This window comes from Mobula hypostoma, chromosome 5 (genome assembly GCF_963921235.1).
Source record: "Mobula hypostoma chromosome 5, sMobHyp1.1, whole genome shotgun sequence".
In the NCBI taxonomy this organism is placed as follows: domain Eukaryota; kingdom Metazoa; phylum Chordata; class Chondrichthyes; order Myliobatiformes; family Myliobatidae; genus Mobula; species Mobula hypostoma.
The window spans coordinates 15,257,950-15,280,325 of NC_086101.1; the positions used below are offsets into that span (position 1 = coordinate 15,257,950).

A 22,376-nucleotide genomic window follows, 5' to 3' on the forward strand; every position below is an offset into this window, starting at 1 on the left:
CCTCGCCAGGGTAGTTTAGACTGTGCGGACTGGCTTTTGAAAATTGTATGCTCAATTTCTTTTAGATTGTGTCTCAGAATGCTGAGGCTTTTAAAAAAAAACGTTGGTCAGACCACACTTGGAGGTCTGTGAGCAGTTTTGGGCCCCTTACCATGGAGAGGATGTGCTGACACTGGAGAGAGTCCAGAGGAAGTTCATGAGAATGATCCCAGGAATGAAAGGGTTAATGTTTGATAGCTCATTGGAGTTAAGAATGAAGTTCTCAAGTGAATACTGGAGAGGATGCTTTCGATCATGGGGGATCTAGGACCAGAGAGTGCAGTGTTAGAATAGAAGTATGTCCCTTTAGAGCAGGGGAGGAATTTCTTTAGCCTGAGGGGTAGTGACTCTATGGAATTAATTGCCACAGGTGGCTGTGGATGCCAAGTCATTGGCTATATTTAAACCGGAGCTTTATAGGTTCTTGATTAGTAAATGTGTCCAAGTTTATGGGGAGAAAGTGAGGGAAATGGGGTTGAGAGTGATAAATCAGTCATGCCCATAATGAAATGGTGGAGCAGACTCGATGGGCTGAAGGGCGTCATTCTGCTCCTGTGTCAATGTTACTGTAGTTGTATTTCCCAGCCTTTATAATAAGACCTGTACTGCAAAGGAATGAGGTCCAGAAGCCTGAAGACCCACACTCAACAGTGTAGGAGCAGCCTCTTCTCCTCAATGGGCCGTGAACACTACCTTGCTGTTCCTCTTCTGCAGTACCTATTTATTCATTTACTTATTGTAACTTGCAGTAATTTGTCTTGCACTGTGATGCTGTCACTAAACAAACTTTTTGAATTGTCAGTGATAATAAACCTGACTCTGATACTAAAAACAAGAACTTGTTTAAAATTCGATGAAAATGCTAGGCTTAGCTGGGTCCTTTAGAGTTAAGTATTGTGCATTCACTCTCTGGGGTCTCGCTGCACTGTTCAAGTGCTGGGTATTTGCAGGCTGCATACAGGCTTGCATCATAAAGAGGTTCAAATTGGGCATTTTTTGAGTAAATGTTGTATTTTACTGTTAGCTTCAGGGCTGACTATTTAGGTAGAACAGTGTGGTAATTTAAACAGAGATGTGTCTCAATAAGCTTTTCCTTTCTTGTTTCTTCAAACTTTCCCGGCAGGCAAAGCAACGAGCCGAAGTGCTGCAGAGCACCCAAAGGTTCTTTGAGAGAGTGACACCCCGCAGCAGCTGTAACAACAATCCCAGCTCACTCCCTGCCACCGAGCAGCAGGAAGGAGATGCCCTTGCATCACACAAGGACGAGAAATCTTCGGGTAACCCCAAGCCAGTGCGGACGGGGCCCATCAAGCCCCAGAGTGTGAAGCCACAGGATGAGAAACTGTAACAAGCGATTAGAGACTGCAGCCTCTCAAAACTGAAGCAATCTACATCTAAGGGGTTCTGTTTGTCAGTCTCAAAGGAATATGGCTTTTGTTTTTAGAAAGAAAAAAAGATGAAATGTGACTGATGTCAGTGGACTACACAAGTGGTTCGTGAACAAGAGCCAACTCCAGCAGCTTTAACATGTGTGAGAGTGAAGCTGAACTGGGAGGAAGCAATAAGGGAGAAGAGGCTATTAAGTCCTTTTTAAGGAAAAAAAAAGAGACTCTAGATTTCTTTACCATAATGAAGCATTCATCTTACTGGTAACTAGCAAGTCCTTGTAGATCTACTTAATAAATGCCAATCCCTTATAAGGCAGCTGCTTTCTTTGAGGGACAAACCGTATAAAGACTAGAATCGGTTTGAACACAAGGTGTTTAGAATAAGAGGGCCACTCAGTGAGTCGAGCATTTCAAAAGTAATCTGGACAGGTCTCTCTAGCTTCTGTCTTGTCTATGTTCCAAAACGGTTGTGAATGTTTGCAGATGGTGGTAGATGGGTACAAATGACTATTTCCATTACTGTTTTTACTGTGTGGCGCACACTATTAAAAGGCATGTTTGCCAGTGCTGAGGAGTGTAATAGACACTAGATCAGCAAGATGTCTTCCCTCGTTCCTCTAACCCATTCATTCTCTGCTGTCCTGTTTTTCCACCCTCGCCCTCCCAATCCTCTCTTCAAATTCCTGCAACAACAAAAAATGAACAGGGGCTTTTCTTTAAATTTGTTTCTTTTCCCTTCTCCCCTGGCATTGCATCTTGTCAAACCGCAGGCACACACAGTTCATGGAAGGTGAATATGCCAGGTTTCAAATTCAGCCCTTGCCTTGATGTCAAATCTCTAACACTGAGCAAAGAATGTGGGTATATTGGTCTCTGACCTGAAATAATATTAGTTACAGGTTCTGTGAACTCAAAGCAGTAGGGCTGGTGATTTTCAGAGTAATGACTGTCAGTGTTGAGTGTCCTTGACAGTGTTGCTGTTGCATCCCAAGGCTTGCCTGTGCTGTAGCAGTGTTAAAATCAGCAGAGAAAAATATCCCTAAAATACTCGGCAGCTGCTTTTCCCATCTCAGCAGAGCAGTGGCAATGTGAGGTATCTACTGTGCATCCCATGGATGATGAGGCGGTGGCTAAGGATCTGAGAATTGGAACAGATTGCTCCCTTATTACCAGATGGAGACCAGTTTGTAATCTCTCTCTTTTCCTCTGACTCAGAAGCAAAGCTCAAATGTTCCAATATCTGGAAGAGGGTCACTTAGTACTGAAGCACTGAATTACAGCCAATCATTTTATTTGCCTCCCAGAGAGAGCTTCTCCTTCATTGCCACTTTCCAGCTTCCTGATCTGGGGGTGAGGGGGGCATGTTGAGGTACAGCAGTCAATAAATTCTTCAGACCAATCAGCCTGCTAACCTTGTTATCGTTGGAAATATCAGTATGAACGAACAGGGTTAGTGTGTTGGTATGGAAGAACTGGTGGTGCGCATCTCCTGCTTTTGCTGTTTGTGTAGAATAGACTTGGGGAAGGCAAGTATTTGTAGAGACCTGCCCAAATGTTGTGAAATCCCTTTATTTTATCTTGAATGATAACTGCAAGGAAAGTGACTCGTTTCCTTGCAGGTTCAATAGAGATTCTTGGCTTTGAGTTTAATGGGATTAATTGAGCAGGTTAGTTTTGCTACATTTTTGATTTTGATCCAATTTGTATTCTGTGCTCTGGGTATGAGATGCACCTTTCTCTAGGAGAAGTCAACCTGCAGCAAATGCATGTCTGTGGATGGATAAGTGATGTTCCTCTACTACCATTTCCTGCAGCATGCGGTTAAGTACTAACCACGGCAGAACACAGGTGACCCAGTTCTACAGAGTCTGGAGCAAGTGGTCTAAGTGGAGGTTTATTAACTTGGCTCACTGATCATGTGGCAACTTGAAGTGTCAGACTGTCACCCCTTCAGAACAAAAGTGCAGGGTTTCAAATTCATGTTTTCAAACACATTTATGGTTCCACCATTGTGTATTTTATCCCCAACTGCACTTGGTGCTTCAAATCTGAGTGATGAGGGTGGGTTCCCAACTTTTGAAGAAATGCTGAGCTTGCGACTTGTCTTTCTGCCTCTCTCATTGGAATCTAGGACTCAGCGCCTGCTGAGCTGATCCAGTACTGGCGTCTTTTTTTTTTACCAGATTTCCATCTCATTCCCAAAGCCTAGGTCCTAGGAACGCACAGGCTCAGTGTTGTGCTCTCATCTCCCTTCGGCTGGCAGTGTGTGAAATATCTGCTCCCAAGCAACCAGGGCAAAACTTAAGGTTTCTCATCAGATATTAAGGGACAGTTCAGTTCATTCTGTTGTTCTCTCAGCCCACCCCAACCCACTTTAATGTGACCCTCTCAACTTTTGAGTACCTGTAAGAAACTTTAGACTGTTATATCACTGCTTGGAAGCTTCAGGTTACAGAAATGGTTCCTCACCCAACCACTACTTTTGTGATGGTCTGTGTTGCTTAGCTATTAGGATACCATAAAAGCCCACCTTGTGTAGCATTGAGTGATGCAGGTCACCAGAGTCGGGTGCTTGGACACGTTGAGGTGCCATTAAGGGTACAGCTAAGGTCGGTGAGATTGCCATTGGTGAGTCACTACTTTGAAATGTTTTCTGTGGCAGATCTGCTGTGCTCCCCAAAGCTGGAGTAGCAATAAACGATTAACATACACAAATCAGTTAGACACATTACAACTAGTGAAAGAGTTTGAGCTTCACTTTATGTATCACAACTTTCAAAACTGTTTGATGCCTTCCATTTCTGGCCACATCATTTGAGCTGGCAGTGGTGGTGGGAATACAGTGAGCATGGGGGGCTGAGTGTGGGCAAACTACATTCCCAGGTGACACTTTCCAGTGAGAGATGCAGGGGATCTGTTTTGTTTTTCATTTTAAAGAAAGCCAAACCAACATTTGTACCGACCTATCACTATTTTAAACCGTTCATGTTCAAAGTAAAATTAAATGATGGGGAGGGAGGAAATGCAAGCAAAGGGAGAGACGGGGTGGGGTACCGGGGAAAACAAATCCTTTTTGTGATTGTGTGTGACCTCATTTGTGATGGGCCACAATTGTTCTTTGAAGATTCACTAGTTGAAAAGCTCTCTGCTGCATTGTTTGCCTGGCTCCACTTTCATGTACTGTCACACAGTGTAATTTATAATCCTAATAAAAGTGGCTGTTTCGAGGGCTGCAGCAAACCCACTCCTCAATATTTCACATCACTACTTCTGTTTGTTCTTAGCAGTTTGGGTGCAGTGGGGGGGAGAAGGGCTCACCATTGACTGCATTCTCTTGAATCTGCAAGTGACTGGACAAGTTGCTTGGCTGAGTTTGTGTCCCTGTAGATTTAAATTCTAATTTTAATAGCAGAATTTAATAGTGACCTTAAGTCCAGTGATGGTTCAAGCATTTTTGTGTTTTAAACCATTCAGCGGAATGAAGAGCATCAGTGGAAAAAAGAGCATTTGTTTCCGTTCAGAATATTTGTCTACAACCTGAAGCATTAACTGTTTCTCTCTGAAGAAACTGCCTGACCTGCTGAGTGTTGATGCATTTCACTGTATGATTTGGTAAATGTGCTGAATCTTTGTTTTCCTATTTGTGGTTTTCAGCATTTGCAGTTTTAAAGATTAGCTTCGTTTGTTGAACGTGTATCAGAACATACAGTGAAATACCAACACAGTCGGGATGTGCTTGGTGAAACCTGGCAGTGTTGCATGCCCACAACTTACTAACTCGTCTTAACCAGCCTATCAACTTGCATGACAAATTTGAGGGATCTGGGGACAATTGAACCCAAGGATTCTCTGTCCCTCCAGCAGTAATGTCAGCCTTCTCCCACCACATAGTAAGTGGGCCTGGCACATGAGGCCAGAATAAGTGTGGGGTGGGGAAGGACAGGCAGAGAGACAGAATCCAATATTCAATATCCAATGTTTGTGATTGTGGTAAGAACTGGGAACAACAATTGAATTGAGGAAGTTTCTCTTGCTCTCTGTTTCCATCTACAAGTACCCACATGCTCATCCATCGATGTACGTTGGTTTGCATGACTGTAAAAGGAAGTGCTAGTTCACAACACAATGGCTGTTGTTCCTGCAGCACTTCAGTGATGACCCAAAAGCTAAAGCTAATCTGCAAGACTGTGGGCAGAAAGGAACTGTTGACATGTCAGGTCAGAACCTTGTACTGAGAGTCCAACTGATTTCAGTTAGAAGCTGCACACTATACTCAGCAACTCAGATTCGGATTCATTTATCTATCGCCGAAACGTACAGTGAAGTGTACCATTTGTGTGAAGAATCAGCTCAGACGAAGAGGTGTTGACAGCTGCGCACAAATGTCACCACATATTCTATCACCAATGTAGCTTGCTCGTAATGTTCAGCAGAGCAAAGCAAAACAAGCACCTTTCGAACACATACGGAGGCCCCTCACTCCAATCAAGAGTCTTTTGCTTGGAGCCTTTCAACTTGGGGAGGAATTTAGTACTATGTGTCTACAAACAATCCTTAGAATAAGTCTGGACCCAGTCCAGAGGAAGGGTCTCGATCAGAAATGAATACTGTCCAACTGGAGTTCAACCCAGATACGTGTGAACTGGTTTAGTTTGGTAGGTCCAATTTGAAGACAGAATATAATATTAATCATAAGGCTCTTAGCAGTGTGGAGGATCTGAGAGATCTTGGGGTCTGTGTCCAAAGGACACTCAAAGCTGCTAGGCAGGTTGATGGTGTTGTTAAGGTGTGTTGGCATTCATCAAATGTGGGTTTGAGTTCAAGAGCCGTGAGGTAATGTTACAGCTATATAAGACTTTGGTCAGACCCCACTTGGAGTACTGTGTTCAGTTCTGGTCACCTCACTACAGGAAGGATGTGGATACTATAGAGAAGAGTACAGAGGAGATTTACAAGGATGTTGCCTGGATTGGAGGGCGTACCTTATGAGAATAGGTTGGGTGTACTTGGCTTTTTCTCCTTGGAGTGATGGAGGATGAGGGGTGACCTGGTAGAGGTGCATAAGATGATGAGGGGCATTGATCGTGTGGATAGCCAGAGGCTTTTTCCCAGGGCTGAAATGGCTAACATGAGGGGGCATAGTTTTAAGGAGCTTGGAAATAGGTACCGAGGAGATGTCAGGGTAAGTTTTTCACACAGTGGTAAGTGTGTGGAATGCACTGCCTGTGGTGGTGGTGGAAGTGGATACAATGGGGGTCCTTTTAAGAGCATCTTAGGTACATGGAGCTTAGAAAAATAGAGGGCTGTGCGTTAGGGAAATTCTAGACAATCTCTAGGTTACATGGACGGCACAACATTGTGGGCCAAAGGACCTGTAATGTGCTGCAAATTTCATGTTCTATGGACTGAGCTACAGTGGGGGAAGGGGGGTATCCTAGTCTGCAAACTATCTGTACAGATCATTTCAAAACAGATACTTTGAGATGGTGCAAGGGAAAACAATGGCCATGCAGATCATAGCATCACAATTCCAAAGGAAATGTAGTAAGGTGAAAGTACTATGAGATAGATGATGAAAGCAAGTCCTTTTAATGTAGAAGAAGTCCATAAAGAGTTACCACAGTGAGATAGAAGCTGTATTTAAGCCTGGTTGTACATGTTTTCAAACCTGATTTTGGCAGGCTGCCAAAGAGAATATGATCGAGCTGGAAGGAGTCCTTGATCATGTTCGATGTTTTTCTGAGGCAACAAAAAGTGTATGGAGGGAAGCCTGGTTTCTGTGGTGAACTGAGCTGTGTCCACAACCCCAATTTGTTGTGGTCTTGGGCAGATCAATCTATGATGCATTTTCTTGTGATTTCCCCATCGGGAAGGGTGGATTGACCTTGGATAGCACACATTTCCCTGGGATTAATGACTGTTACAGCACAGTACAGACCCTTCAGCCTACCCACCACACTGTGCTGTCCTTTTAACCTTTTCTAGACCTTTCCCTTCTGCAGAGCCTGGCGTTTTTCTTTCATCTGTTGCTGGATGGAGAAGGTTAAATGAACAGGTCAGTGGGACAACAGTTGGGGAGATGGCACTGTGCAATAATCTACAAAGAGGCAGTGTGGATCCAGAGGGCCAAATGTTCGCCTTCTGGGGCACAATGGTGCGATCGTACGCAGTCCTTTTTCTCAGGAAGAGTGATTTTTAAAAGACGAGAAGGCATAGGTTTCGGGTGAAAGATTTTAAAAAGTAACCTAGAGTGGCAATTTGACCCAGGGTGGTGTGGCTATGGAAAGGGCAGCCAGAGGAAGTGCTCGAGGAAAAAGTACTTAAGAAACATGCTCTGCAAAAAATTGGATGGATACAGGCAAACGGGACTAATGTGGGCACATTTGTTGGCAGAGGACAAACTAGGTAGAAGATTAATACCGAGTTCAGTGACTTTTACCCTGAGGCTTTGGGTTCTGGAACTTGCTGCCTTTAAGGGACAGAAACCACCAGCACCACGAGTCTGTGGATCTGTACCATCCCCACAAGGAAAGAGGAGGCTGAAACTGACAGCTCTTCCTCAGCACAAACGCTCCTTTGTCCTGTGAATTCCCCTGCTTTCCAATTAGCCAATGCGGCAAAGAGTATCGGAAAGCAGGTTAGTAAAGTGGTTGGCCTGGCTGCCCAGTCGAGCAGAAGTAGTGAGAGAACTGTTCCAGAGATTATAGTGGAACAGCTGTCTTAAAAAGCTGTGGTAGTTTCTTTCTGCAGCTCGCCTCCTGCCTCACCATTGGATCTGCCTAGTGCACACAATCTGACAAATACACCCTGAAATATAGTTCAATAGTGACATTTAATATCAGAAATGTATGCAAAATACGTGCTGAAATTCTTGTTCTTCACAGATGTCCACAAAAACAGAAGAGTACCCCAAAGAATGAGTGACAGTTAAAACAGTAGGACCCTGAAGCCCCTTCCTACCATTACCTCAATTTCTTGGTGCCATACCTAGGCAAACAGCACAGAAACAAGCCCTTCTGCTCAACACATCTCACACGAACCAAGTTCATCCCTTTTGCCTGCATTTGACCCCCACCGCTTGCTATCCACGTGTTGTCCAGCGACTAGACTGCATTTGACCCATAGCCCTCTAAACCTCCGAGTGCACTTATCTAGATGGCCTTAAAATGTTACTAATGTGCCTGCCTCACACAACTATTTCTGGCAACTCATTCCAAGTGTGTAAAAGAAGCTAAGATGCCCCTGGTTTCCCTGTTTAACTATCTTGCCTCTGAGCTTCAGCCAATGCCGTCTTGATCTGCTCTATATTTCCAGCATTTCCTGCTTTTATTCCGAATGTCCGGTTTCTCCAGCTTTTTAAAACTTTCCTGCAATATTAGGGAAGAATCACACCCCTCCCCCTCTTATTTCCCTGAATCATTCCCTCACACACACACACCCATCAACTCATCCTTTTGCCACTTACCTATACAAAGGGCAGTTTACTGTGGTCAATTAACCCGCCAGTGTGTCTTTGGGAGGTGGGAGAACATGTCAACTATACAAAGCAAGCGTGGGAGAGCGGAATCGAACCTGGGTCTCTGGCAGGCTGCGAGGCAGTGACTCTTTCTGCTGTTTCACTGTACCACCTTGTTTAGAACATAGAATAGTTTCTTCCCTTGTCCCTCACACATGCACTACCTCCCGTACCTCCTGCGGCATCCCCAGCACAGACCGAAGCGGCTCCCACTTTGCAAAGAAGCCAGGAGGGACTACAGTATAGATGCTCGAATGTGGAGTGACAAACTCGGTGCTGGGGGAGCTCAGCAAGTCAAGCGGCATCTATGAGGAAGAAAATAGATGATGGAAGCCGAACCCTTCATCTGAACTGAAAGACAGGGGTGATGACCAGGAGGGAAAAACAAAAGCTGGCGGGTGATAGGTGGATCCCGGTCAGGAGGGAGTGATGGGGGTAGCAACATAGGCTGAGAGGACAGATGATGGAATCTAACAGGAAAGTGGAGCACGATACCAAATGGGAGAGGTGTGGGAGTGATGGGTAGGTGATGTGGGAAAATGTGCTGAGGGTGACTGTAGGAAGAAGAGTGTAGGTCAGGAGGAGAGAGAAAAGTGACAGAAGGGAAGCAGATCACCTGGCATTGGTGAGATCAGTCTTCACTTCATCGCGTTGTAGGCAGCCCGGCCAGAATGAGAGTTTTTGTTCAGCCTCGCCCCGGCAGTGGAGGAGGCAGAGGACAAAGATCAGTGTGAGAATGGGGAGGGATATTTAAATAACTGGCAACCACAAGCTCCAACAGCCATGATTGATGAATTGCAGGAGCTGTTTCACCCAGAGTGTGGCGGTGAAGGTTGGCCTGTTTAACCAAGGTGGTTGGGGGCAGAAGCATTAAATCAGCTGGGCTGCGGAGTACAGATAAGAGCCAGCATAAGACATGGGCCAAATGGCCTAATTCTGCTCACTGACATTCTATCGTGGCTGGTTTATTATCCGATGATATGGGGAGACTGGGCAGGCTGGAGACCAGCAACACACACAAAATGCCTCGCGACCCTTCATTGTCTCAATCCAAAACATTAACTATTTATTTCCCTCTGTAGATGCTTCTGCCCTGCCGATTTCCTCCAGCATTTTTGTGTTACTCAAGATTTCCAGCATCTGTAGAAACTCTTGCCTTCCTACCTCTGTTTGCTCCTTTCTTTTAACACGAATGAACCTACTTCTAGTTCAACAAGCTTGTGTTCTGTACCCTAATGCTTGTCTATCTGTCTTTGTCCCCTCTCCCCCTACACTCTCTCCCCCAGCCCCACTATCTATTCCCCCCTGTCCTTACACTATGCCTGCAAGTGAACAGGTTTGCTTCAAAAGAAAAGCCTCTTTCTTGCAGCACCGGACCAGGATGAAAGTGCCGCTTGGTTCTCCAACCACTCATCTGCACCAATCCCTTTATCTTCTCTCTAACACGCACAAACATGCACAATTAACCCACCACCCTGCCCACCTTGATGTCAGCCATTCTGATGAAAGGTCTTTGACCCGAAACATTAGTTTTGTTTTCCTTCCCACAGATGCATCCTGACTTGCGTATTTCCAGCGGTTTGTGTTTACGTTTCAAGGGGGAGGTTTTGATTCTGTTTGTAGGGGAAGACGGGGGCACCGCAGGCAAGGCCAGCATTTGTTGACAATCCCTAAAATCGCCTTGGGTGGGCGCTGGTGAGCCACAGCGGCAGCCCCGGTGAAAGTCTTGAAGGCGAACGTCGAAAAGTATTGGTGATGCTCGTGTGGAGTGTGGAATATACGTAGTAGAAAGGTTGAAGGATTGATTTTGCTTTCTTATTGTCGCACATGGAGTGACACTGTGAGAAACTTCTGTTTGCAGCGCGGAAGAACATCGGTAAAGATAAAGGTTCTTTATTTGACACGTTCCTTGAAAGACCTAGTGAAATGCATCATTTGAGTCAAATCAAATCAGCGAGTATCGTGCTGGGCAGCCCGCAAGTGTCACCATGCTTCCAGCGCCAACGTAGCCTGCCCACAACTCAAACCCTAATCTGTACATCTTTGGAATGTAGGATGAAACCGGAGCACCCAGAGGAAATTCACAAGGTTCTGAGGAGAACTAATGAACGCCTTACAGACAGTGGCAGGACTCAAACCCCAGGCTTATGCCTGGACCTACTAGGGTTTTCTCATTAACCATATGAAAGGTCCATTCAAGAAACTGCTAACAGCGGGATAGAAGTTTTATTTTAATCTCAGGTTTTTCACTTTTCTGCTTGATGATTAAGGTGAAAGAACCCTTAGGGGCAAGTGATCATAATATAATCTGATTCCCCCTGAAATTTGAACAGGAGAAGCTGAAGTCAGATGTATCAGTATTACAATAGAGTAAAGGGATGAGAGCAGAGTTGGCCAGCCCTTCGAGCCGTGCCAACCAGCAACTCCCCATTTAATCATGGCACAATTTACAATGACCAATTAACCTGCCAATCAATTGAACTGTGAGAGGAAACTGGAGCGCCTGGAGAAAATCCATGCAGTCATGGAGAGAATGTACAAACTCCTTACAGGCAACTGTGGGAATTGAACCCAGGTCACTGGTACTGTAAAGTGTTGTGCTAATGGCTCTGCTTCTGTGTCACTCCAGATGTGGGGAGAACCAAATAGGCTCTGTGTAAACAGATGGCTATTGGTTGGAAAAGAACACTGGCAGGGATGATGGCAGAGCAGCAAAGGTTGGAATCTTTGGAAGCAATTCGGAAGAGACAGGATATATGCATCCCAAAGAGGAAGAAGTATTCTGAAGGAAGGATGACATAACCATGGCAAACAAGAGAAGTCAAAACCAACATTAAAGTCAAAGAGAGGGCATATAATACAGCAAAAATTAGGGGATTGGGAAGCTTTCAAAACCCAACAGAAGGCAACTAAAAAAAGTCATTAAGAAGGTAAAGATGTAATAAGAAAGTAAGCTAGCTGTTAATATTAAAGGGGATACCAAATATTTCTTCAGATGTATAAAGTGTAAAAGAGAGGTGAGGCTGGATATCAGATCACCGGAAAACGATGCTGGAGAGGTAGTAATGGGGACGAGGAAATGGTGGACAAACTGACTAAGTATTTTGCATCATTCTTCACTGTGGAAGACACCAGCAGTATGGTGTAAGTTCCAGGTATCAGGGGTCATGCAGTGTGTGAAGCTACCATGACGAGGGAGAAGATTCTTTGAAAACTGAAGGGTCTGAAGGGATCTAGGTTACCTGGACTAGATAGTGTAAACCCCAAGGTTCTGAAAGAAGTGGCTGAAGAGATTGTGGAGGCATCAGTAATGATCTTTCAAGAATTACTAGATTCTGGAATTGTTCCGGGACTGGAAAATTGCAAATGTCACTCCATTCTTCAAGAAAGTAAACTATAGGCCAGTTACTCTTCCACTTGCACATGATCCATATCCCTCCATTCTTTGCATATCAATGTGCCTATCCTAAACACCACTATTCATTGGTCTCAAGAAGGCAACGTCTAGCACCAAAAATCGACACCAGCTGGGAAAGACTATCTTCTCACAGCTCCCATCGGGCAGGAATTACAGAGCCTGAAGTCCCACACCACCAGTTTCAGGAACAGCTACTTCTCTTCAACCATTCAGTTCTTGAACCTCCTTGCACAACCCTAATCACTACCTCAATATCGAACCCCTTATTAGCACCGGTTTAATATTGTCTGCATCCTGAGGTACAGTGAAAGTCTTGTCTTCCATCAGACACAGGGAGCTAGGGTAGAACTAGGTAAAATAGAATTGAAGCAGAATGAAGTCTAACAGCTCCAGACAGAGTGCAGTGCAGGTAAGTGATGAAGTACAAGGATGAGAGTCCATCTTATTGTCCAAGAGAACTACTCAATGGTGGGATTTCTCTACTGAGACACAGTGCGGAGCAAGGCTCCCCCGGCCCTTCGAGCCACACTGCCCTGAAATCCCCAATTTTAAACCCTAGTCTAATCACGGGACAATTTACAATGTCCTTGGGAGGGAATCAGAGCACCCGCAGGAAACTCGTGCATTCATAGGGAGGGTGTACAAACTCCTTACAGGCAGCCCCGGAATTGAACCTGGGTCGCTGGTACTGTAAAGCACTGTGCTGCCCTCACTCTGTAACTGTAACACTTCATTCTGCATTCTGCTGTTGCTTTTCTGTTGTGCTTTGGAATGATCTGTATGAATGGCATGCAGTGCTGTGTCTTCCTGATCCTTGGTGCATATTGAAATTGGTGTGTTATTGTCACATGTAGTGAGATAGAGTGAAAACCTTCTTTTGCATATCGTTCATACAGATCGATTCATTGCACAATGCATTGACATAGATCAAGGTATAGTGATAACAGAGTAAAGTGTAACAGCCATCGAGAAGGTGCAGTGCAGGTGGGCAGTAAGATGCAAGCACCATGAAAGGGTAGATTGTGAGGTCAAGAGTCTACGCTAGGGGACCATTCAATAGACTTGTAACAGAAGCTGTCCTTGACCCTGGTGGTCCGTGCTTTTAGGTTTTTGTGTTGTCCGCCAGATGGGAGAGGGAAGAGGGAGAATGACCGGGGTGGCTGGGGTCTTTGTGCAATACCGAGGCAGTGAGAAGTACAAAGAGTCCGAGGAGGGGAGGCTGTATTCCGTGAGGTGCTGGTCTGCGTCCACAGCTCTCCCCAGTGACTACAAAAAAATTCCACTTCGAGTCCTGTGATTCTGCACACTCTCAGCGCTGGGCTGGGGACAGGACGAGACTTGCTCCAAGCTGTGAGACCTGCTGACGGCAGCTTGGATTGGTTCTCCTTTGAGAAGAGGCACCTTCAAAGTTCTAACTACATTTGTTATCAGAGTCTGTCTGTATATATTACCATATACTAGCTTGAGATTAATTTTCTTACAGGCCTTTAGATGGGAAAAAAAGGCAATAAATAGAATTTACAAACATATCGAAACAAATACTGACAAATAACCTACGCAGAGGAAGTCAAACCATGCAGATAAGTAATGCGTAGAACACGAGTTGAAAGTGAGTGTGTAGGTTGTGGAATCAGTTCAGTGCTGAGTGAGGTTTCCATGCAGGTTGAGGAGTAATAATTGTTCCAAAGCTTGGCGGTGTGTGACCCAAGGCCCCTGTACCTCCTGCCTGATGGGAGTGGTGAGAAGAACGCATGACCTGGATGGTTAGCGTCCTTGACGATTAATCCCAGTCTCTTATCCCAGGCAGCAACTGGCAGTGATCCAAGCTGCTTGACTCGGAAGAGGAAAACAAAACTCAAGAGCTGAGCTCAGCCCCCGGGCAGCCTCCAGCTCGCTGGTCCATTGTTGACTGACTCACACAGGGCAGGACAATCCTGAGCGATCTCCCCGGTGAGCGGCCCACCCAAACCTGTTTATCCAGCTGCAGAGTCATAAAGCACTACAGGCCTTTCAGCCCAAGTTCAAGTTTACTGTTCACACGCATACAGCTAAACAAAACAATATTCCTCGTGGACCAAGGTGCAAAGCACAGTACGTATACCACATACAGCACATCAAACAATATCAACACAATAGCATTAACAGTAATAAAGTATAATCTGTAGATGTACACGTTGACGTAAACTGCATATGTGACATAGGTTTATAGCCACAGCAGTATAACGTTACAGGTTGCTGTCATACAGAATGTGTACTGGGTGCTCAGAGGTCTCACAGCCCGGGGAAGAAGCTGTTAACCACCTTGGCAGTCCTCGTGGTGCCTTCTGCCTGATGGTAGAAGGTCAAAGAGATTGAGGGGGCGGATGGGAGGAGCCCTTGACAATGTTCTTAGCGGACTCAGTGAATGCATCACTTCTGGTGAATGCTTGAGAGCTGGTGGGTTGGGGGGAGAGACCATGATGATTCTCTCAGCAGTTCCCGCGTCCCGTTGCAGGGCCTTGCTTGGTTTGCACAGTCCCATCTACCTGCATTGTGGGCTGAACGGGCCTGTACTGTGCTGTACTATTCTATGTTCCATGTAATGATGTCTGTATCTTCCCCCCACAGCTGCTACCTGACAAGCTGAGTTCCACTTCTGTACTGCTCCAGGTTCCAGTATCTGCAGTCTCAAGTCTGTCACTTCACCTGCCACCACCCACTGGCTTACCCCCACCGCGGACCACCCCCAACCAACCCGCACACCGTTCCAGCTCAGAAGATGGACCGACATTCCTCCACTGTGATTCCCTCCAAGTCCCGTCATTCCCAACACTTCCAGCGGTGTCACAGTGGGTGGCGTCTCCCTGCCCAGAGGCCCGGGTTTGATTCCCGACCTTCCGCACTGTGTGTCTTCGTCCAGGTGCCTGGAGTTGGTACGTCCTCCCCGCACAGCTTTCAGAAGGCATTTGATAAGGTGCCACACATGAGGCTGCTTAACACGATAAAATCCTGTGGCGTTACAGGAAAGATTCTGGCATAGCTAGAGGAATGGCTGACAGGCAGGAGTCAGTGAGTGGAATAAAAGGGGCCTTTTCTGGTTGGCTGCCGGTGACTGGGGGTGTTCCTCAGGGGTCAGTATTGGGACCACTACTTTTCACATTGTTTGTCAGTGACTTTGATAGTGGAATTGTGGCAACGTTTGTGGATGATACGAAGATAGGTAGAGTGAGGAAGCAACACAATTTCAGCAGGATGTAGACAAATTGGAAGAATAGGCAATAAAGGTTAGAAACCTAGTAACTTTCTCTCTATACTGTCCCATCACACGCTCCCAGGGCAGGGAGAACAGGCACAGAGTGATTCTCCCTTTATGCTGTCCCATCGCATACTCCCAGGGCAGGGACAACACAGGTTAGACACAGAGTGACCCGCTCTCTATACTGTCCCATCGCATACTCCCAGGGCAGGGACAACACAGGTTAGACACAGAGTGACCCGCTCTCTATACTGTCCCAGCACACACTCCCAGGGCAGGGACAACACAGGTTAGACACAGAGTGACCCGCTCTCTATACTGTCCCAGCACACACTCCCAGGGCAGGGACAACACAGGTTAGACACAGAGTGACCCGCTCTCTATACTGTCCCATCGCACACTCCCAGGGCAGGGACAACACAGGTTAGACACAGAGTGACCCACTCTCTATACTGTCCCATCTCACACTCCCAGGGCAGGGACAACACAGGTTAGACACAGAGTGACCCACTCTCTATACTGTCCCAGCACACACTCCCAGGGCAGGGACAACACAGGTTAGACACAGAGTGACCCGCTCTCTATACTGTCCCATCGCACACTCCCAGGGCAGGGACAACACAGGTTAGACACAGAGTGACCCGCTCTCTATACTGTCCCATCGCACACTCCCAGGGCAGGGACAACACAGGTTAGACACAGAGTGACCCGCTCTCTATACTGTCCCAGCACACACTCCCAGGGCAGGGACAACACAGGTTAGACACAGAGTGACCCACTCTCTATACTGTCCCATCGCACACTCCCAGGGCAGGGACAACACAGGTTAGACACAGAGTGACCCGCTCTCTATACTGTCCCATCGCACACTCCCAGGGCAGGGACAACACAGGTTAGACACAGAGTGACCCGCTCTCTATACTGTCCCATCGCACTCTCCCAGGGCAGGAAGAAGAGGGATCAGGCACAGAGTGACTCTCCCTTTATACCGTCCCATTACACTCTCCCAGGGCAGGGAAAGCAGGGATCAGACACAGAGTGACTATCTCTTTACATTGTCCCATCACACACTCGCAGGGCAGGGAAAGCAGGGTTTAGAGAAGACTAAAAATTAGCTTTATTAGTCACATGTACATAGAAACATACAGTGAAATACAGTCCAAAGATTGTCTGGGGCAATCTTTTACATTTCTGCTGGCAACAGAGCATGCCCACAACTCACTCACCCTAACTGTAAGTCTTTGGAATGAGGGAGAAAAGCAGGGCGCCCAGAGGAAATCCACCTGGTCACAGGGAGTAACCCTCCCACTAGGTAAGTTCCAGAGTGATGCCTCACCTGTCTGCACAGTCCGTTCACCCTCTCTCAGGACTGGGACAGTACCTCCACGTCGCTCTGCTCACCCCGTTACGGGAAGGATGTGGAGGCTTCGGGCAGCCTGCAAAAGAGGTTCCTGCGTTAGAGGGCAGGAGCTACAAGGTCAGACTAGACGAGCTGGGGTCGTCCTCTCCAGAGTGTCAGTGGTTGATGGGCGTTTATAAAATTGTGACAAACGTAAACAGGGTTGACCATAGAGTCTTTTTACCAGGGTGAAAGGTCAAATATCAGAGGGTGTAGGTTTAAAGTGTGGGAGTTTAAAGTAGATGGGCACAGCAAGGTTTATGTGGGTGCTTGGACGGGGCTGCCAGGGGTGGTGGCAAGTGCCTTTAGGAGATATTTATAGAACAGTGGAGCACAGTACAGGCCCTTCAGCCCTTTAACTTACCCTGGGATTAGCCTAACCCTTCCCTCCCACATAGCCCTTCATTTGTCTTTCATCTGTATGGCTCCTAAAGCTCTTTTAAATGTTCCTTGCCCAACACCTTACACATACACCAAGTCCATATACATCTATCTTCACCTACCCGGGCAGGGATGGAGAGATATAGACCGTGTGCCCGCAGGTGTGCAGCCTAGACACACGAGGTTCTGAGAATTCTCAGCAATGCACATAAGATGCTGGAGGAAGTCAATACGGATGTTTTGGGCCAGGGCCCCTTCACCTTTCCTGGTGCTGGAGCCACTGTTTATTCCCCTCTGCAGACACTGCTGAGCTCCTCTACCATGTTGAGATGCAGGGATTAAACTGGCATCGTGCTTGGCACAGACATGCCTGCACTGTACTGTTCCAGTGCAGGGTAGATGACCTGTCCCTCTCAGCCACAGAAAGCAAGACAACAGGTTACATTTGGAGACTGAAGTCTGTAAGGACACTTTAGTATGTGGGATTTGCTGGTGTTCTAAATTTATTTGAAAAGAAAAAAAAACACACACGCAAATGAGGCCCAGAGATAAAAGGCTAAAAGAATTCTGTATATTTTCTCTGCCCTGTGTTATCACATGTTCTCACAACAGGGCAGCACACTTGGGTAATGAATAAACCTCAACCAGTCAAACGCTGCACACAGGTCAAATGTATAAAAGACATAAAGGAAAGGCTTTTATTAAAATACACGGACAGTGTGGTCGAAATCTGCAGACATGTTGGAGGGAATTTATGGAATAGTTATCCAGAGGGAAGTGGATATCTATACAATGTGGGAAAATGTGTCTGGTTTCAGAGAAGGTGCTAGTGGCTAGTGTGAGAGACCTGCTCTGGAAGAGAGCCAGCACAGACAACAATGGACTGAATGGCCTCTCCCCTACTGGAACCATTCTAATTCCACATTGTCACATTTATCCAGAGGAGTCTGATTCCTACCAAGAGAAAATGTTGGACAGTCTATAACTCACTCTGCGGGATCTATTATTCCATATGCAAACTCACTGTACCCCTGGATTCAATCCTGGCTAGTAACACATTCCCAGGCATCCATTATTCTACATATAAACCCCTGCACCTCTAGATTAGATCCCAGCCTGTAGTCCTGTAATCCACTCTGGGCATCCATTATTGTGTGTGTGTGTATATAAATATATAAAAACTCCATGAAGCCCATGATTAGATTCCAGACCGTAATACATTTCTGGCTCTCCATTGTTCTACATATAAACCCCTGAACCTCACAATTACATTCCAAGCTGGATCACTCCCAGATACTAATTATTCTACACGTAGTTTGGCAGCAGGTGATGCTTGCCACTTTCTCTTTCCCCTTCCCTGGCTAACTCACTCCCAGGTGCCCATCATTTTCTATATAAACCCCCTGAACCCTGTGACTTGATTCCAGCCTGTAATCCACACCCAGGGATCCATTATACACAAACCCCTTGAACTCTTTGATTTGATCCTAGCCTGTAATTTACTCCAGGGTGTCCAATATTCTATATAATAGGTAGTCAAAACTGCCCAATGCATCACTGGCACCAGATTACCTGCCGTTAAGGAGGTAGATACAGAAAGGGGCTGTACATGGGCCAGTAATATCATGAAGGATCCCACCCACCCTGCTCATGGACTGTTTGTCCCACTCCCATCAGGGAGGAGGCTACATAGCAGCCACACCAGGACCACCAGACTCAAAAACAGTTACTTTCCTCAAGCAGTAAGGCTGATCAACACCCCCACCCACTAACCCTCCCCTCCACACCCCTGACCACCACAACTTTATCATTTCCTGTCAGCCACCTTATGCACAACACTTAATCAGAACTTTATGGACATACAATCAATCTATGTTTATAGCTTATGTATTTATATTTATTTTGATTTTTTTAAATTACTACTGTGTTCATTATCTTATTGTGTTCTTTTGTGCCACATCAGACCCAGAGTAACAATTATTTTATTCTCCTTTACACCTGTGTACTGGAAATGACATTAAACAATCTTGAATCCTGAATAAACCCTTCAATCTGATTCCAGTTTCCAACTCTCTCCTGGGGTTCCATTATTCTAGAAATACTGTTTACATAGATTCCAGTCTGTGACACACTACAGGAGAAACATTGCAACACACATCAAAGTTGCTGGTGAACGCAGCAGGCCAGGCAGCATCTCTAGGAAGAGGTACAGTCAACGTTTCAGGCCGAGACCCTTCGTCAGAACTAACTGAAGGAAGAGTGAGTAAGAGATTTGAAAGTGGGAGGGGGAGGGGGAGATCCGAAATGATAGGAGATGACAGGAGGGGGAGGGATGGAGCCAAGAGCTGGACAGTTGTTTGGCAAAAGGGATATGAGAGGATCATGGCCTAGAATTCATTTTAGATCTGGATCTCCCCCTCCCACTTTCAAATCTCTTACTAGCTCTTCTTTCAGTTAGTCCTGACGAAGGGTCTCGGCCCAAAACGTCGACTGTACCTTTTCCTAGAGATGCTGCCTGGCCTGCTGCGTTCACCAGCAACTTTGATGTGTGTTGCTTGAATTTCCGGCATCTGCAGAATTCCTCGTGTGTGAGAGGAGAAACATTATTCTATATATAAACACTCTGAACCTCTGGATTACATTCCAGCCTGTAACACACTCCCAGGGATCCATTATTCTTTTTAGAAACCCCTTGTTTTGATCCTAGAGGTACATTATATATAACCCCCCTGAGCCCCCTTGATTAGACTCCAGCCTTTAACTCTCTCCTGAGGGAGAGTTATTTTATGTGTCAGCACACCGAACCTGTCATTCACACCAAGTCTTAGTACAATACAAATATTTGCATTCAGGTCCCAGGAAGTTACCAGCAGGCGGTTCGCAGCATCAAATGAGGGCACGCTGGTGAATGGACCATGAGAGACAGACCGGATGTTGTGTGGTTCACTGCTTGTCCTCTGAGAGCCCCAGCAGGGACTCCCGAGTTAAAGTGGGGGGTGGGTGCTTTCCCCTGCATTGGCTACCCAGGAGCCAGCAGGTAAAGAGTGGGCAGGTTTACACCCTGTGCAATCACCCAGGAAGAGTGGATCCTTCACCAGTGGAGGAGAAGGGGTTACAGCATTAATCCCGTACCACAGTCAGCTGAAAGAGATCTGCAGAACATCCACATATTCATCTGTTCATCTACATCCTCGAGCAATGTACAGCATTCTCGGGGTTTTATTCATTTTTATATATAAAATACTTGTTGGAAATGAGGAATGTTCCAGAAAGGAGCAGCACAGTTGATATGCTTCTTGACACTGAGGTGCAGAGTCTTGGGAAGAGGCCCCCTCTCCAGCCTGGCAACAGGATCTCCTCCCCAAGACAAGAACCAGCTGTGCCAGTCGCAGACAGTTCACTGCTGGCAGGCCGTCATCTCCCTGAATCTCCAGCAAAGTGGCAAACCTTCAGTCGCCAAACAGTCAAGTCCTAGGCCTGTTGAGAGCCACCAGGCCCGACCGCAGCAGGTAAACCCTCGGCAGAACCATGGCCCCATTCAGAGACAAATTGCTGGTCCCATGGAGAATGTCGGTGAAACTACACACAAAAAAAAACAGCCACAAAAAGTCGCTTTCCATACACTCGAATAGTACTTCAGCCCAAGCCCAGACTCGCCTATGACAACCCACCCCCGCAAACCGCCCGAACCCCTCCACGTCTCTCTACATGGGGCAAATCTGGACACAGGAGAATAGGCTAGTGGTACATGGAGTGATTGGCCTTTGGGTGTGTTGAGAGAGGGGTGAGGTTCCACAGGGTGCACTCAGGGTTGACCCAGCCGTTCAGGATTTGCCTTCCTCCTGCAGTCCCAACTCCCCTCCCATCTCCCACTGACCCCAACTTCCTCTCTTCCTCCTCCCATCCCTTCATTCAATCCCATCTTCTCCCTCCTCCACTCAAATTCTCCTCCCTCCATCTCCCACACATACTCAATCTCACCTTCTCACGCCCCCCCTCCACCTCCCACCCCTCCTCTTCCTCCCACTCCCACCCTTTCTCAATCCATCTCCTCCTCTCCCCTCACCTTCCACCCCACCCTCCTTCCGTCTCCCACCCCTCTCCTCCTGCACTACCAAGGTGACCCGGGACCCTCAGGAGGAGGATTTCCTGCCGGCCCCCCGAGTGCCCGAGGTCCGGCCGGCGCCGCTTTGAAGAAGTCACTCGTTTTGACGACGAAAAATAAGTTTAGCGTCCCGCCAGATGCAACACCCACAAGTACTTCTCCCTCAGAGTCCCGCCTGTTCCGATGCTGACCGCTCCGGTACCGAGTCCGCCCCGTCCTCCGCCGGCTCCTCGTCGTGCGGCTGCTCCGGGCGCAGGCTGACGCCGAGCACGAGCAGCTGCAGCGCCCCGTAGGCGAGGGCGAGCGGCGCCAGGTAGGTCTGGAGCAGCCACAGCACCAGCGACATCCCGTAGGAGGTGACCAGAAAGAGGCCCATCCCGTGCAGCCAGAGGCCGGCCAAGCGCCGCAGTCCCAGCACGTCCAGGGCCACCCGAAAGACAGGCGAGGCCAGGCACAGGAAAGCCACCACGCACAGGTCGAAGAGGTGCCGGATCAGGTTGAAAGAAATCTCCAGGTGGTCGCGGTCGAGGCTGGCCCGGGACTGGCACGGTCCCTGCTCCCCCGTCCTCCCCGCCGCCGCCGCCGCCACCACTGCCGCCGGCTCCCGGCTCCCGACCAGATTCAGTGGCCGCTTCAGCCAGCTCCATAGGCCGGTCAGGAGCCTGGGGAACAGTCCCGCTAACCACCGGGCAGCCTTGCCGCTCCGAACGAGAGGCGGAGGGAGGTGGCCCGGCACTGATATCGGCGTCAGTCTGTTCCCCATGGCTGGACGCGCACACACACACAAACTAATCCATGGGCTGCCAAACTTCCAAGCGGGCTGACAGGGTGTGGGGGTGGGGGACAGAGAGAGAGAGGAAACAGCTGAGAGTCTCCTTCCTTTAACCCTCCTCTG

General features: G+C 47.3%; 2 protein-coding genes across 9 annotated transcripts in view; one reads left to right on the forward strand and one right to left on the reverse strand.

Moving 5' to 3' along the window:
• Positions 1-4,688, forward strand: part of LOC134346629 (protein PRRC2A-like) — a 149,775-nt gene extending 145,087 nt beyond the window's left edge. For 7 of the 8 annotated variants that reach the window (XM_063048086.1, XM_063048089.1, XM_063048087.1 and 4 more), the window contains one exon: positions 1,163-4,687. In XM_063048086.1, coding sequence (XP_062904156.1) covers positions 1,163-1,387 — 225 coding nt within the window. In that variant the 3' untranslated portion in view covers positions 1,388-4,687. Of the gene's footprint in view, positions 1-1,162 lie in introns of all 8 variants that reach the window. The other variant, XM_063048091.1, reaches the window with a different exon arrangement.
• A 15,199-nt stretch (positions 4,689-19,887) lies between these two features.
• On the reverse strand, positions 19,888-22,376 carry c5h6orf47 (chromosome 5 C6orf47 homolog). The gene is made up of 2 exons (XM_063047428.1): positions 21,632-22,376; positions 19,888-20,955 (listed from the first exon to the last, which is right to left on the reverse strand). The coding sequence occupies exon 1, from the start codon at positions 22,242-22,244 to the stop codon at positions 21,645-21,647; it is 600 nt and encodes a 199-aa protein (XP_062903498.1). The 5' UTR covers positions 22,245-22,376; the 3' UTR covers positions 19,888-20,955; positions 21,632-21,644.